We start from the raw sequence: 17,733 nt of genomic DNA on the forward strand, positions 1-17,733 counted from the left end.
ATAAAATATGAAACATTACAAACATAGAAGGTGGAGAAGAATATAATGAAGACAAAACAGAAATATTATGAACTAGGTGAAAAAACACACAAAATCTTAGCATGGCAGCTTAAGACAGAGCAAACTAAGAAAATGGTATTGGCAACAAGGAAAAAAGACAAACAAATTACATATAATCCAAAAGAAATTAAGGAAAACTTCAGAGAATTCTATGAACAATTATACCGAACCGAAAACGAAGGGAAAGAAGGGAAAATAGATGAATTTTTGACTAAAATTGAACTACCAAAACTACAAATAGAGGAACAAAATAAATTAACAGAACCATTTGGAACAGTAGAAATACAAGAGATAATAAAAAATTTACCAAATAATAAGACACCAGGAGAGGATGGACTCCCAATAGAATTCTACAAAACATTTAAAGACCTAATAATACCGCCCCTCCTGGATGTAATCAACCAGATTGATGAGACACAAAACTTACCAGATTCATGTAAAACAGCAATAATTACAGTGATACTAAAACAAGGGAAAGATCCACTCTCACCAGCGTCATATAGACCAATATCTTTGCTAAACACAGATTATAAGATAATAGCTAAACTATTAGCGAACAGATTAGCAGAACAGGTACCGAAAATGGTAAATTTAGACCAAACTGGATTTATCAAAAAAAGACGCACAACAGACAATATTTGTAAATTTATTAACTTAATTCATGCAGTAGAAGGAAATAAAGCACCGGCAGTAGCAGTTGCTTTAGACGCAGAGAAGGCCTTCGACAGAGTAGAATGGAATTACTTGTTCAAAGTATTGCAAAAATTCAGTTTACCGGAGAAGTATATTAATTGGATTAAAGCATTATATAAGGGACCGTTAGCGAAAGTGACAGTAAATGGACATGTATCAAAGCAATTTAACTTAAGCAGGTCAACGCGGCAGGGATGCCCACTATCACCATTATTGTTTGCGCTAGCTATAGAACCACTAGCAGAATCGATAAGAAGAGATAATAATATAAAAGGAATAAAAATAAAAGACAGGGAATATAAAATCAGTCTGTTTGCGGATGATGTGATAGTGTACTTAACAGAACCAGAACTATCAATAAAAGAACTATATAAGAAATTGAAGGAATATGGAGAAGTGTCGGGATACAAGATAAACGTAAATAAAAGTGAAGCAATGCCTATGAATAACGCGGATTTCTCAAAATTTAAGGAGGAATCCCCATTCAGATGGCAAACGCAGGCAATAAGATACCTAGGTGTGCAAATAAACAAAAATCTAGGCCAATTATATAAACTCAATTACAATCCACTAATGAAAAAATTACAGGACGATTTAGAGCATTGGAAAGAGCTACCACTAACACTGATAGGAAGGATAAACTGTATTAAAATGAACATTTTTCCAAGGATACTATACGTATTTCAGGCATTGCCAATACAACTGACAGAAAAATTCTTCAAAGAGTTAAAGAAAATAATAAGGAGATTTTTATGGAGAGGGGGGAAACCGAGGATAGCACTAGATAAATTAACAGAATGGTAGAAACAAGGAGGCTTACAATTGCCAAACTTCAAAAATTATTATAGAGCCGCACAATTAAGGTACCTATCAGATTTTTATCAAACAAGGGAAAAACCAGACTGGACGAGACTAGAATTAGATAAAATAGGGGAAAAGATACCTGAACACATATTATATAAATGGGACGAAAAATTGGTACAACATAGAACTTCTCCAGTATTACACCATCTCCTCAATATATGGAAGAAGATTCATGTAGAAAGAAATAAAATAAATTACCAAATACCAAAACTAATATTGACGCAAAATAAGCTACTCCCTTTTACAATAGACAACCTTGCCTTTAGAAAATGGGAAAAAAAAGGGATTAAAAGAATAGAAAATTGTTTTTCAGGAAGTAGATTCTTATCCTTTGAACAAATGAGAGATAAGTACAATATAACTGGAGATACAGCGCTGGCATATTACCAACTGAGATCCTACTTGAAAGATAAATTAGGAAGCAACTTGAGTTTACCAGAGGGAAGTAACCTTGAATATGTGATTACAGATACAATGTTAATCAAAAGATTTATAAAAAATATGTATATTAAACTGCAAGAAAAGGAGAATGAGGAAACAAATGGTAAAACTAAACAAAAATGGGAACAAGATTTAAATATAAAGATAAAAAAGGAAACATGGGAGAAGTTATGCTCTGGAACGATGAGAAATACAATAAATACGAGGCTGCGTATGATACAATATAATTGGTTACACAGACTATACATTACACCGCAAAAGTTAAATAAATGGGACCCAACAGTATCTGATAGATGTTTTCGATGTAAAAAAGAAAGGGGAACAACAATTCATGCAATCTGGACATGTGAGAGAGTAGAAAAATTTTGGGATGATCTCAATCAGATATTAAATAAAATAACAGAAAACAATATACCAAAGAATCCAGAGATCTTTCTCCTAAGTAACATAAAAAATAAAGAATTTGGAATTGACTTGGAAGATGCACAAAAAAGATTTGTCAAGATAGCCCTAGCCGTAGCAAAAAAATGTATTATGTCAACCTGGAAATTGGAAGATAATTTGAAAATACAACAATGGTATATAGAAATGAATAAATGTATTCCATTAGAAAAAATAACATATAGTTTAAGAAATAATATTGAAATATTCGAACAAGTATGGGAGCCTTACATTAAATACAATAGCGAAAACCTACCGGGAACAAACATTACCTAAGTTGATGGAAGGAGAAGAAAAGAAAAGAATGGACTCAGTAGAATTTCTGGTGTATTTTTGTTGAATGACAACATTGTCTAACTGAATTAATGCAACCTAGATTGTATATCTAAAATGGATGAGAGGGGGGGGGGGGTGGGGGGGTGGCTTGGGAGGAGGGAGGGGGGAGGGGGGAGGGAGAAAAAGTCACTGTAAATGTGTGGAAAAGAAAAAGTGTATATCATGGCTATTGTGATTTATGGTGTGAAAAATAAAAAAGTTAAAAAAAAAACAACAGATGGCCAACCCAGAGGAAGAAGAAGAGGAAGAATACAGTGAAATAGATAAAGGGAAAGGCAAGGTAAAGGATATACTTGCTCTTGTTAGAGGATACATGGAGTCATTTAAAGAATGGCAAACACAGGAATTCAATGATTTAAGAAGAAGAATAAACAACACAGAAAAGAAAATAAATAAAATGGATATGACCTTAACAGAAATGGGGAAAAAAATGGACAAGATTGAAGAACGGGCAATAGCAGCAGAAATGGAGGTTGAAGACTTAAAAAAGAAATTGGAGGAATCTAATAAAAAAACTAAAGAGACACAAGAATTACTAGCCCAAAAAAATAGATATAATGGAAAATTATAACAGAAGAAATAACATAAAGATAGTGGGCCTTAAGGAAGATGAAGAAGGCAAGAATATGAGGGAGTTTATAAAAGAATGGATCCCTAAGGCCCTAGGATGTCCAGAACTACAGCAAGAAATGGAAATAGAAAGGGCACATAGAGCATTGGCCCCTAAACCACAACCACAACAAAAACCAAGATCTATTGTAGTAAAATTCCTAAGGTATACTACAAGAGAAAAGGTACTGGAGAAGACAATGGAAAAAGTAAGAGAGGGCAACAAACCACTGGAGTATAAAGGGCAAAAAATCTTCATTTATCCAGATATAAGCTTTGAACTCCTAAAGAAGAGAAAAGAGTTCAATACAGCAAAAGCGATTTTATGGAAGAAAGGATATAAATTTACACTGAAGCATCCTGCGGTATTGAAAATATTTATTCCAGGACAACAAAACAGACTGTTCTCGGATCCAGAAGAAGCACGAAAATTTGCAGAACAATTACAAAAATAGACTGAGGGATGAAGACGGGTAATGAGAGTAAAAATGATCACGATTGATATGTATGTGGGTAAAGACAAAAATAGACTGAGGGATGAAGACGGGTAAGGAGGGTAAAAATGACCACGATTGATATGTCTGTGGGTAAAGAGGTATAAGAGTGAATAGAGACAATGGGCATATGTGAAAGTATCTGTAATTAGAGGAAAACATAGAGAGTATAGACAAGAATTAATAAGGGAAGGTAATGGAATAGAGAGAATAAGGAGGGAATTAAAAGAGTGACCTTTGTGATATATAAAAAGCGAAATCTTTTCTGGGGGGGGCTGGGTGGGGGAAAAGAGCGGTCACTGCAAAATCAGTTGACGCTTGCGAGTGGATTCGCAAATCCAAATGGAGAGGGGAGATATGGTTGTCCGACAAGGGATAAAGGGCAACTCAGGAGGGGAAGGGGAGATTGGGGATAAAGAAGATAGAAATAGGAGAATAAGGAAAATGTTGGATGTTGTAGGAATGTTGTCTGGTAAAGAGTTGAAAATAAGAAAACAGAAATGGAAAAGGAGGAAAGGTAATGATGGAAAAACGGAAAGAGAAGATAAACAAAATATAAAATGGCTACGCTGAACTATATGACTCTAAATATTAATGGAATACATAACCAAATTAAAAGGAAGAAACTACTAAATTTACTGAAAAAGGAAAAAATAGATATAGCATTTGTCCAAGAAACACACTTAACTGAATTGGAGCACAAGAAATTAAAGAGAGATTGGGTAGGACATGTAACAGCAGCATCGTATAATTCAAAAGCAAGAGGAGTGGCTATATTAATTAGCAAAAATGTGCCATTTAAAATAGAAGAGGAAATAATAGATCCAGCAGGGAGATATGTTATGATAAAATGTCAGATATATTCAGAGCTTTGGAATCTACTTAATATATATTCACCTAACGAAGAAGATCAAAAGTTTATGCAAGATATCTTTTTGAAGGTAGCTAATACGCAAGGGAACATACTAATAGGAGGGGATTTCAATCTGAATTTGGATCCAAATATGGATAAAACGGGGAAAAAAATTAACAGGAAGAACAAAGTAACCAAATTTATAATTAAATCAATGCAAGAAATGAAACTTGTGGACATATGGAGGAAACAAAACCCAAAAGAAAAGGAATACTCATACTACTCGACTAGACATAAAACATACTCAAGAATAGACCTATTTTTGTTATCAGCTAGTATGCAGGATAGAGTAAGAAAAACAGAATATAAAGCGAGAATGCTATCGGACCATTCACCCTTAATACTGACAGTAAAGCTAGAGGACATCCCTCCAAGAATGTATAGATGGAGATTAAACCCCATGCTACTTAAAAGACAGGATTTTAGAGAATTTATTGAAAAACAATTAAAAATGTACTTTGAAGTAAATACGGAATCAGTGGAAGATAAGTTTATACTATGGGACGCAATGAAAGCATTCATTAGAGGGCAAATAATAAGTTATGCAACCAAGATGAAGAAGGACTATAATCAGGAAACAGAGCAGTTGGAAAGGGAAATAATAAACATAGAAAAAAAATTAGCAATAAAGAAAGATACAACCAAAAGAAGAGAATTGGCGGATAAAAAAATAAAATATGAAACATTACAAACATATAAGGTGGAGAAGAATATAATGAAGACAAAACAGAAATATTATGAACTAGGTGAAAAAACACACAAAATCTTAGCATGGCTGCTTAAGACAGAGCAAACTAAGAAAATGGTATTGGCAACAAGGAAAAAAGACAAACAAATTACATATAATCCAAAAGAAATTAAGGAAAACTTCAGAGAATTCTATGAACAATTATACCGAACTGAAAACGAAGGGAAAGAAGGGAAAATAGATGAATTTTTGACTAAAATTGAACTACCAAAACTACAAATAGAGGAACAAAATAAATTAACAGAACCATTTGGAACAGTAGAAATACAAGAGATAATAAAAAATTTACCAAGTAATAAGACACCAGGAGAGGATGGACTCCCAATAGAATTCTACAAAACATTTAAAGATCTAATAATACCGCCCCTCCTGGATGTAATCAACCAGATTGATGAGACACAAAACTTACCAGATTCATGTAAAACAGCAATAATTACAGTGATACTAATACAAGGGAAAGATCCACTCTCACCAGCGTCATATAGACCAATATCTCTGCTAAACACAGATTATAAGATAATAGCTAAACTATTAGCAAACAGATTAGCAGAACAGGTACCGAAAATGGTAAATTTAGACCAAACTGGATTTATCAAAAAAAGAAGCACAACAGACAATATTTGTAAATTTATTAACTTAATTCATGCAGTAGAAGGAAATAAAGCACCGGCAGTAGCAGTTGCTTTAGATGCAGAGAAGGCCTTCGACAGAGTAGAATGGAATTACTTGTTCAAAGTATTGCAAAAATTCAGTTTACCGGAGAAGTATATTAATTGGATTAAAGCATTATATAAGGGACCGTTAGCGAAAGTGACAGTAAATGGACATGTATCAAAGCAATTTAACTTAAGCAGGTCAACGCGGCAGGGATGCCCACTATCACCATTATTGTTTGCGCTAGCTATAGAACCACTAGCAGAATCGATAAGAATAGATAATAATATAAAAGGAATAAAAATAAAAGACAGGGAATATAAAATCAGTCTATTTGCGGATGATGTGATAGTGTACTTAACAGAACCAGAACTATCAATAAAAGAACTATATAAGAAATTGAAGGAATATGGAGAAGTGTCGGGATACAAGATAAACGTAAATAAAAGTGAAGCAATGCCTATGAATAACGCGGATTTCTCAAAATTTAAGGAGGAATCCCCATTCAGATGGCAAATGCAGGCAATAAGATACCTAGGTGTGCAAATAAACAAAAATCTAGGCCAATTATATAAACTCAATTACAATCCACTAATGAAAAAATTACAGGACGATTTAGAGCATTGGAAAGAGCTACCACTAACACTGATAGGAAGGATAAACTGTATTAAAATGAACATTTTTCCAAGGATACTATACGTATTTCAGGCATTGCCAATACAACTGACAGAAAAATTCTTCAAAGAGTTAAAGAAAATAATAAGGAGATTTTTATGGAGAGGGGGGAAACCGAGGATAGCACTAGATAAATTAACAGAATGGTAGAAACAAGGAGGCTTACAATTGCCAAACTTCAAAAATTATTATAGAGCCGCACAATTAAGGTACCTATCAGATTTTTATCAAACAAGGGAAAAACCAGACTGGACGAGACTAGAATTAGATAAAATAGGGGAAAAGATACCTGAACACATATTATATAAATGGGACGAAAAATTGGTACAACATAGAACTTCTCCAGTATTACACCATCTCCTCAATATATGGAAGAAGATTCATGTAGAAAGAAATAAAACAAATTATCAAATACCAAAACTAATATTGATGCAAAATAAGCTACTCCCTTTTACAATAGACAACCTTTCCTTTAGAAAATGGGGAAAAAAAGGGATTAAAAGAATAGAAAATTGTTTTTCAGGAAGTAGATTCTTATCCTTTGAACAAATGAGAGATAAGTACAATATAACTGGAGATACAGCGCTGGCATATTACCAACTGAGATCCTACTTGAAAGATAAATTAGGAAGCAATTTGAGTTTACCAGAGGGAAGTAACCTTGAATATGTGATTACAGATACAATGTTAATCAAAAGATTTATAACAAATATGTATATTAAACTGCAAGAAAAGGAGAATGAGGAAACAAATGGTAAAACTAAACAAAAATGGGAACAAGATTTAAATATAAAGATAAAAAAGGAAACATGGGAGAAATTATGTTCTGGAACGATGAGAAATACAATAAATACGAGGCTGCGTATGATACAATATAATTGGTTACACAGACTATACATTACACCGCAAAAGTTAAATAAATGGGACCCAACAGTATCTGATAGATGTTTCCAACGTAAAAAAGAAAGGGGAACAACAATTCATGCAATCTGGACATGTGAGAGAGTAGAAAAATTTTGGGATGATCTCAATCAGATATTAAATAAAATAACAGAAAACAATATACCAAAGAATCCAGAGATCTTTCTCCTAAGTAACATAAAAAATAAAAAATTTGGAATTGACTTGGAAGATGCACAAAAAAGATTTGTTAAGATAGCCCTAGCCGTAGCAAAAAAATGTATTATGTCAACCTGGAAATTGGAAGATAATTTGAAAATACAACAATGGTATATAGAAATGAATAAATGTATTCCATTAGAAAAAATAACATATAGTTTAAGAAATAATATTGAAATATTTGAACAAGTATGGGAGCCTTACATTAAATACAATAGCGAAAACCTACCGGGAACAAACATTACCTAAGTTGATGGAAGGAGAAGAAAAGAAAAGAATGGACTCAGTAGAATTTCTGGTGTATTTTTGTTGAATGACAACATTGTCTGACTGAATTAATGCAACCTAGATTGTATACCTAAAATGGATGAGAGGGGGGGGTGGGGGGGTGGCTTGGGAGGAGGGAGGGGGGGGGAGAAAAAGTCACTGTAAATGTGTGAAAACGAAAAAGTGTATATCATGGCTATTGTGATTTATGGTGTGAAAAATAAAAAAATTTAAAAAAAACCTTCTTTAATGACCAATGCATCAATGCATTCATTTTTTTTTAAAAGACTACTTTCAATCCAGTCTCATTCTTGCAACATACCCTCCTATTCTGCATATAAATAGGGACAATGCAGTTCACTTGAATCTATTGTACAACCATAAAAGTAAGTCCATGTTTTCATAGATGAGGCTTCTTATTGAAAATGCAAATTTGGAATATTTAAAATTCATCAGGTTGCATCCCACTTTTTAGAATAATTACACACCTGAAAAATTTGTTTTAAGCTATGTTCAGACGGAGTTGGAAGACAAAACATGCTGAAATGTCTTATAAAACGAGGAGTCACTGGATTCCGTCCACCACCAGGAGGGGCGCAGGCAGCAGCTATAGTTACATCCTGAAATAAATTTGAAGATAAATTAATGAAGACCTTAAAATCATTCAGGGATTTGATAAGGTAGAGAGAATGTTTCCTCCTGGCCATATCTCACCAATCACCACCCCCTCCCTCCCCAACACCAGCTTATTGTAATGTCTCTTGTCAAAGTTATTTTTATATATCACCTGTATTTCTTTCCAAAAGAGCTTTTCTCTGTCATAGAATCCACCAAAGTCCTGATATTGTCGAAGAAGCTCAATAGGTGGTTGAGATCCATAACGGTCCAATTTGGGCATGTTAAGGTCATCCACAAAAATAATTACTCTCTTATTCCCTGGAGCACCTGTATATTAAATAAATAAATTTCCATTTTAAAAGTTTTTTGCAGATTCAATATATTCTTTTACAAAACCAGATTGCTTAAACAACTAAATTTAAGTTTCCATCTGGGTTGCCTCCTTTTTAAGCACTATGTGATACATTTTCAAATTTACCCAGAGAAGATCATACCACAGATCATGATGTGTTCCACTTCTATATTATTTGTGGATACTGTTACGAGCCCAAAGGACCCCAAAACCCAGCAGCAATAGACATTCACCAAGACAAATGGTTTTTAAAACCAAAGTTATTTTTAATCAACTTCAAACATGAAAATAGAATCAAACTTTAACTCTATACTTAACTAACCCAAATAACCCCCTTCTAATTCTAGCGCACGTGTATGTAATGTGTGTATAAATTTAAAAGTTCTTTGGTTCACAGTTCAATCTCACTTCTCCTTCCAAGTTCTCTGGTTGCAGGCAATCATCATATTGTTCACAGATTTTAACATGTATAAAGTTCACCAGGCTTTGGTGTTTGAAAGATAAATGTTTACCACTCAGTAAGGTTCTTGTAAGATTTGCAGAGAGAGATGTGTTGTTCCAGGAATAAAAAAAACTGAGGTACCACCATTAGTCACCTCAATGTCTCACTGATGAAACTTGTCCCCATCAGGGATTTTCAGATGGTAACTTCTTTCTTTCAGGTTACGACATAGCTCCTTCTGTTCCTCTTATTCCAAGAGAAACATCAGACAGATAGCACTTCCAGCCATCCTCTGCTTTTGGAACTTTTCATCAGTTCTTCCTGGATTCCACTGTACAGTGTCCCACACACACTGACTGAAAGAGCTTGTGTCCTCTCTCTTTCTCCAACTGAAACTCCAAAGAGAGCATGTGATTCATGTCTTGCAAACCCCCCCACCTTCCTGAGCAAAACAACAGGAGTTCTTTCTTTCAAGTTGTTATCTTAGGTAAACAATCCAGGATTGACCTTTCTGTGAGCACTTTGAAGAAAGGGTACTTACTGATAGACAGCATGACTCCAGCAAGCCATCAATTCAATTAACACCTACTTGTACAAAGGGTGCTGACATTCTCCAAAGGTCTTCAGTATTTCCTCAGTCTTTCAAATAAGATCTGTTTTAAAATGTGTGAATGTATGTGATCTTCTCTAAATCTTATAAATTTTCCCCAAATATTAATATTGTTACAATACAAACTTAAACCAAAGAACACTTCATATTTTCTGGGTGTCTGTTGGATGGTAAGTGACATCAATATTTGTGCAAACCATGTTCCTGCCCATAAAAATATAGTAGAGCAGAAACTTCCATATTACAGCCACAGTGAAACAATCTCAAGAGAACAAGTGCATTTTGCTATTTTGTTGCTTTTCAAGTTATTTAATCTGTCATTTGACTGGAGAGTTTTCTCCAGCATTTAGCTGTTGAGATGCTCATTCCATTATGCAACTTCACTGGTAGCATGCCATTGGAGGAGGAATTGTTATGGCTGTACGTTCCCACTCAATGTTGGTGTTGAAGACCATGTCAGGAAGCACAGGCATATCCATTCCAATTTGCTGCTCATCGCTAATGGGACAGTGTATTCATAAATAAATTATGTCATAGAGGAACAGGTGACATCTTAGGAACTGGATCCATCTAGTGTAGGCAACCATCATCTATACTCATGCACCAACAAGAGTTTCCCTGATTAACCCAGACCTTTCCTTTAACAAAAAAATCTCTATTCCTTCAATGTACAAACCATTGTAGATCACAAGAAAAAAATCTTCATGACAAATGTTATGTTTCTGGGAAGCAATGTTTTAATGCTGAGGAGATCCACTGTGCAGCACAACCTCAGTAGCCAACACAACTCTCAAGGATTGATAGCCTATTTTTCTGGATACTTACATCAATGCACTCTCAACCACAATAACAGGTGAAGAAAAATATCTGCAGATGCTGGGGTCTAATGCAGTACATAACAGTGCTGGAGAAACTCAGCTGGTCACGCAGCATCCATGGAAACTAAAAGGCAGTCAATGTTCGGGTCTGAAGCCATCTTCTCTTAACTCCAGGTGGGGTCTTCTTAAATATAGACTCCTAGAAATTTAAAGGTTCTCAACCCACATCTGATCAATCCAAACAGTTATGTTCTCTCCCAGCATCTCTTTCCAAAGGTCAACAATGAGCTCTTTGGGCTTCGTGACATTGAAAGCAAGATTGTTGTTGTGGTACCATCCAACAGATTTGTAATCTCTATCCAGTTTCATCATTTTCAATTATTCGGCCAACAGCATTATTAGAAGTGATCGCTGCACAATCCTTGTAAGGGTGAAATCCCATCTTCACACAGGTAACAGAAATATGGAATCTAGAAGCAAGTGTAGGCCATTTGGCCCTTTCCTGCCACTTGCCCAGCTCACAGTTGACCACTTCACTACCTTTTTCTTCATATCCCTTGAACCTTGTAGCATTAAGAAATATACTCCCTTTTTTGAATGAATGCTTTCTATGAGAAAGAATTCTGCAGCTTCACCACCATCTGAGTGTTTCTTGATCTCAGTTTTATATATGATTCCTGCTTCTGAACTTTCGAGCCATTGGGAAGATCTTCCTTGTTATTAGACTTTCCAGATCTGTTTGAATTTATGGGTTTCTCTGAAATCCCCTCTCATTTTTCTATATTGCATAGAATATTGGCAAATAAATCAAATCATTTTTCAAGCAAAAATCCTAACATGCAAGAAATTAGTTCAGTAAAACTGTGTTGCACTCCCTCCATGACAAGAATATATTTCCTCAGAAGAAAATGGCACACAAAGGTCTCATCAAGCTCTTATATGGTTTCAGCAAGACATCCTTGCTGCTGTACCATGAACAAGTCATACTCTACTATCCTAGGGCAAAACAAAAGAGCTGTCTGAACCATTGCAAGGCACTTTATTGCACTGATTATTGTAAATATTCATTATCTAAATTATGTATTTATTGTCTCTTTTAACTTAATTCAACTTGTTTCCTGTTATAGTTTATCTTTGCATGTGCTTGTGTGGCTGCAGCAAGTCAGAGTTGTACTGTACATCATACAATATGCATGACAATAAGCTTATTATCATTAAGAAGCCTAATAGGCTGAATACGTATGAGATTGTCTGATCTCAGAAGCTAAGCAGGCTCAGGACTAGTCAATATTTGGAGGGGAGACTACCTAGGAACACCAGGTGCTGTAGGTTTCTGTGAGGGATGCTGGACAAAATGGCAACTTTCTGTCTGCCTTACAGAAGACAAAAGTCAAAGAATTTCACGTATATTACTTCTAAATGCAGTATTACATGATATCAATGGAACTTTTTACTATTATTTATATCACTATCAAGGCAGTAGTTCAACCCTGTTTCAAACTTGAATGCAGGAGGAGTCACATGATGGAGTAATGGCCAGTAGGAGAATACCAGCCCTCCAAAGAAGGAAAAAAAATGAAGAAAAAGCAAAGCCCCAGACACACAAATCACAACAAATAAAAAAATAAAGGTATGGAGAAAATGGCACCTAGGAAAGAAAAGCCAAAAACAACAGGAAGAAAAGAAGAAAGAAAGATGCCAGAAGAGAAAGGTGAAGCCCTTACCTGCAGGAAAATGCAGGGACCCGCCGTGGAAAGAGGAGCCCACTCCCCGAGGTTAGTGGAGACCCCGCAGGGTCGCGACTCACTAACCCGCAGGACTGCAAAAAACAGGGATGCGCGATGCGCATGACAAGGAGAACAACGATGGGAGGGGGGACCAGCTGTGGAGTTTCACTCGACAGCACGAACAGCTGAGAGAGACCCAACAGCAGGGCTCCCAGCTGGAAGATAAAGAAAACAACGGGAACGGGAGGGGTGAGAATGAAAAAAGGAAACTAGAGACACAACAGGTAACCAACCCAGAAGAGGACCAACATCAAGAAACCATGGAAAAAAAATACCCAACAAACTGAGAAAAGCAGCTCAACAAGAAAGTCAAAAGAGACACAGATACAAGGAAGAGAAATAGAAGACACAAACCCAAGAGCAGACACAGAAGAAGAAGAAGAAGAACACCAAGCTCTGCACAGAGGAATAGGAGGTAAAATGAACGGACAGTACATAGATTTTTAAAAATTTTCAAGAACAAATAAAAGCATTAAAAGAATGGCTGACACTAGAATTTAGTGAAATGAAAAGTACAGAAGAAAAAGTGAGTAGAATAGAGCTGGTCATAACAGATGTAGGGAAAAGATTAGAAAATGTGGAAGAACGTGTAATGGCGGTAGAAATGGAAGTGAATGATTCAGAAAGAAAATTGGAAGAAAGTGACAAAAAAATTAAAGAAACACAGGAGTTGTTAGCTCAGAAGATGGATATAATGGAAAACTATATTAGACAAAACAATATAAAGATAGTGGGCCTTAAGGAAGATGAAGAAGGCAAAGATATGAAGGAATTTATATAAAAATGAATCCCAAAGGTCCTGGGAATGCCAGAAATACAGGAAGGAATGTAAATAGAAAGGGCACACAGAACATTAGCCCCAAAACCACAGACACAACAAAAACCAAGATCCGTTTTAGTAAAATTTCTGAGATACACGACAAGAGAAAATATATTGGAGAAGGCAATGAATAAAATTAGAGAAGACAAAAAAAACCACTGAAATACAAAGGTCAAAAAATGTTTGTCTACCAAGACATAAATTTTGAACTCCTGAAGAAGAGGAAGGAGCTTAACGCAGCAAAATCAATCCTATGGATCCTATACATTTATGTTAAGATATCCAGTGGTGTTTAAAGTAGTTATCCTGGAGCAGCAAAACAGACTGTTCTCAGATCTGGAGAAAGGACGAGAATTTGCAGAATGCCTGCAAGAGAGAAAGAGAGATGAAGAGATGTAACAAGAACAAAGAACGACAACAAACTACATAAAAAGAAGTAAAAATAATGTATAAGTAAGAACTAAAGGAGGGAAGAAAAGGGAAGTAAGGGAGAAGGGGGAAAAAACAGAGGGGTCAAAAAAATTAATAATAAATAAATAAAATATAAAAAGAAAAAGAGAAGAAACAAAGGGAAGCTTTGTTGTAATGTGAAGATAAAAGTATTTTCTGGAGGGGGTTGTGTGGGAGAGAATAACAGTCACTGCAAAATCAGTTGACACTTGCGAACGGGTTCGCAGTCCGAATGGAGAGGGGAGTTGTGGTTGCTCGGCATGGGACAAGGGGCAACTCAGAGAGGGGGGGGGGACACTTGGGGTTAAGGGAATTTTAGATGTGGGAATGGTTGAAATATTTTATGTTTTAAAAGTGTTGTCATACAGTGCGTTCAAAAAAAGAAAACTGAGAAATGGAAATGAGGAAAAGGGGAAAGGTGGTGGTGAGGAAGCAGAAATGAGATGTAAACAAAGTATGAAATGGCCATGTTGAACTATATGATTATAAATATTAAAGGAATACATAACCAAATCAAAAGGAAGAGGCTATTAAGTTTACTGAAAAAAGAAAAAAATGATATAGCATTCGTGCAGGAAATGCATCTAACTGTAGTGGAACACAAGAAATTAAGGAAAGACTGGGTAGGGCACGTACTGGCAGCATCATATAACTCAAAAGCCAGAGGTGTAGCTATATTAATCAATAAAAATGTTCTAATCAAAATATAGGAGGAAATAATAGATCCAGCAGGGAGGTATGTAATGATAAAGTGTCAGATATATTCAGAATTTTGGAATTTGCTCAATATATATGCAGCTAATGAAGAGGATCAAAAGTTCATGCAAGATATCTTTTTGAATTGTAGATACACAGGGGAATATATTAATAGGAGGGGACTTTAACCTTAATTTGGATTCAAAGATGGATAAAACTGGACAAAAGACTCGCAGAAAGAACAAAGTAGCCAAATTTATGGTTGAATCAATGCAGGAAATGCAACTTTTGGATACATGAAGGAGACAACACCCAAAGGAGAAAGAATACTCATACTATTCGAGTAGACATAAAACATACTCAAGTATTGACCTGTTCCTGTTGTCAGCCCATATCCAAGGGAGAGTTAGGAAAACAGAATATAAAGCTAGATTGTTATCGGATCACTCACCCCTGTTATTAGTGATAGAGCTGGAGGACATCCCACCAAGAACATATAGATGGAGATTAAACTCCATGCTACTTAAAAGACAGGATTTTAGAGAATTAATTGAGCGCCAAATTAAAATGTACTTTGAAATAAATATGGAATCAGTGAAAGATAAATTTATATTATGGGATGCAATGAAAGCCTTCATCAGAGGGCAGAATTTTGTAACTAAGATGAAGAAGGACTATAATCAGAAACAGAATAGCTGGAAAGGGAAATAATAAGTACAGAAAAAGAACTAGCAACAAGAGAAGATACAACAAAAAGAGAATTGGCGGATAAAGCAGAAGTATCACGAACCAGGAGAAAAAATGCACAAAATACTAGCTTGGCAGCTTAAAACAGAACAAGCTAAAAGAATTGTATTGGCATCAAGGAAAAAGGACAAACAAATTACATATAACCCAACAGAGATCAATGAAAACTTCAAGGAATTCTACGAGCAATTATATCGAACTGAGAATGAAGGAAAAGAAGACAAAATAGATGAGTTTCTAGCTAAAATTGAACTACCAAAATTGCAAGAAGAGGAACAAAACAAATTGATAAAATCATTTCAAATAGAGGACAGACTCCCAATAGAATTCTATAAAACATTCAAAGACTTACTAATTCCTCCTCTCCTAGAAGTAATGAACCAGATTGAAGAAACACAAAACATGCCAGATTCATGTAAAACAGTAATAATTAAAGTAATACCAAAGACGGGGAAAGATCCACTAAAACCAGCATCGTATAGACCAATATCTCTACTTAACACAGATTATAAGATAATAGCAAAACTATTTACAAACAGATTGGCCAACTGTGTTCCAAAAATAGTAAAACTAGATCAAACTGGATTTATTAAGAAAAGACGAACAACGGACAATATCTATAAATTCATTAACTTAAACCATGCAGTACAAGGAAATAAGACACCAACAGTGGTGGTTGCTTTTTAGATGCAGAGAAAGCCTTTGACAGGGTAGAATGGAATTATTTATTCAAAGTACTACAGAGGTTCAACCTACCAGAGAAATATATTAATTGGATTAAAGCATTATATAAGGGATCATTGGCGAGGTGACAGTAAATGGATATATATCGAACCAATTTAAATTAAGCAGGTCAACTAGGCAGGGATGTCCACTATCTCCCTCACTGTTTGATTTAGCTATAGAACCCTTGGCAGAACTAATAAGAACAGAAAATAAAAGGGTTAAAAATAAAAGAGAAGGAACATAAAATCAATCTATTTGCAGATGACATCATAGTATACTTAACAGAACCAGAATTATCAATAAAAGAATTGCATAAGAAATTGAAGGAGAAATATCAGGGTACAAGATCAACACAAATAAAAGTGAAGCGATGTCAATTAATAATGCGTATTTCACAAAGTTTAAGAAAGAATCAACATTTAAATGGCAAACACAATCAATCTGATAGGTATTAGACTAGATAATAATCTAGGCTATCCATACAAATTAAATTATGAGCCATTAATGAAGAAATTACAAGATGACTTAGAATATTGGAAAGATTTACCACTAACACTGATAGGAAGGGTAAATTGCATCAAAATGAATATCTTCTCAAGGATACAATACCTATTTCAATTGTTACCAATTCCCTTAACAGAGAAATTCTTCAATGAGCTAAAGAAAATAATAAGGAAATTCTTATGGAAAGGGGGGGAAACCGGGGATAGTGCTAGATAAATTAACAGAATGGTACAAACAAGGGGGCTTACAGCTACCAAACCTTACGAATTATTATAGAGCAGCAAATCTATCAGATTTTTATCAAACAAGGGAAAAACCAGATTGGACCAGGATAGAGCTAGATAAAATAGGGCAGAAGGTACCAGAACATATACTTTATAAGTGGGATCAAAAACTGGTGCAATATAGAAGTTCACCAGTACTGCACCATCTGCTCAACATTTGAAAGGAGATTCACGTAGAAAGGAAAAAAAACAAATTATCAACTACCAAAATTACTATTGACGCAGAATCAACTAATCCCTTTCACAATAGATAACCTTTCCTTTAGAGAATGGGAGAGAAAAGGGATCAAAAGAATAGAAAATTGTTTTTTGGGAAATAATTTATTATCTTTTGAACAAATGAAGTACAAATATGGAATAACTCATGGTACAATGTTTGCATACCACCAACTGTAAACCTACTTAAAGGACAAATTGGGAAGTAGGCTGAGGTTACCAGAAGGGAGCAGCTTTGAATATGTGATTACAAACACAATGATAATTAAAAGATTTATAATAAACATGTACATCAAGCTGCAAGAGAAAGAGAACGATGAAATAAGCTGTAAACCCAAACAAAAGTGGG

At 35.0% G+C, this 17,733-nt stretch overlaps 1 protein-coding gene across 10 annotated transcripts in view; it reads right to left on the reverse strand.

The window, feature by feature from the left end:
* Positions 1 to 17,733, reverse strand: part of dnah6 (dynein, axonemal, heavy chain 6) — a 362,044-nt gene that overhangs the window by 164,258 nt on the left and 180,053 nt on the right. For all 10 annotated transcript variants that reach the window (XM_069923917.1, XM_069923897.1, XM_069923911.1 and 7 more), the window contains 2 exons: positions 9,102 to 9,259; positions 8,803 to 8,934 (listed from right to left, as the gene is read on the reverse strand). In XM_069923917.1, the coding sequence (XP_069780018.1) occupies positions 8,803 to 8,934; positions 9,102 to 9,259 (290 nt within the window). The remainder of the gene's footprint in view (positions 1 to 8,802; positions 8,935 to 9,101; positions 9,260 to 17,733) is intronic.

Source organism: Narcine bancroftii, chromosome 1 (assembly GCF_036971445.1).
Source record: "Narcine bancroftii isolate sNarBan1 chromosome 1, sNarBan1.hap1, whole genome shotgun sequence".
NCBI classification, from domain to species: domain Eukaryota; kingdom Metazoa; phylum Chordata; class Chondrichthyes; order Torpediniformes; family Narcinidae; genus Narcine; species Narcine bancroftii.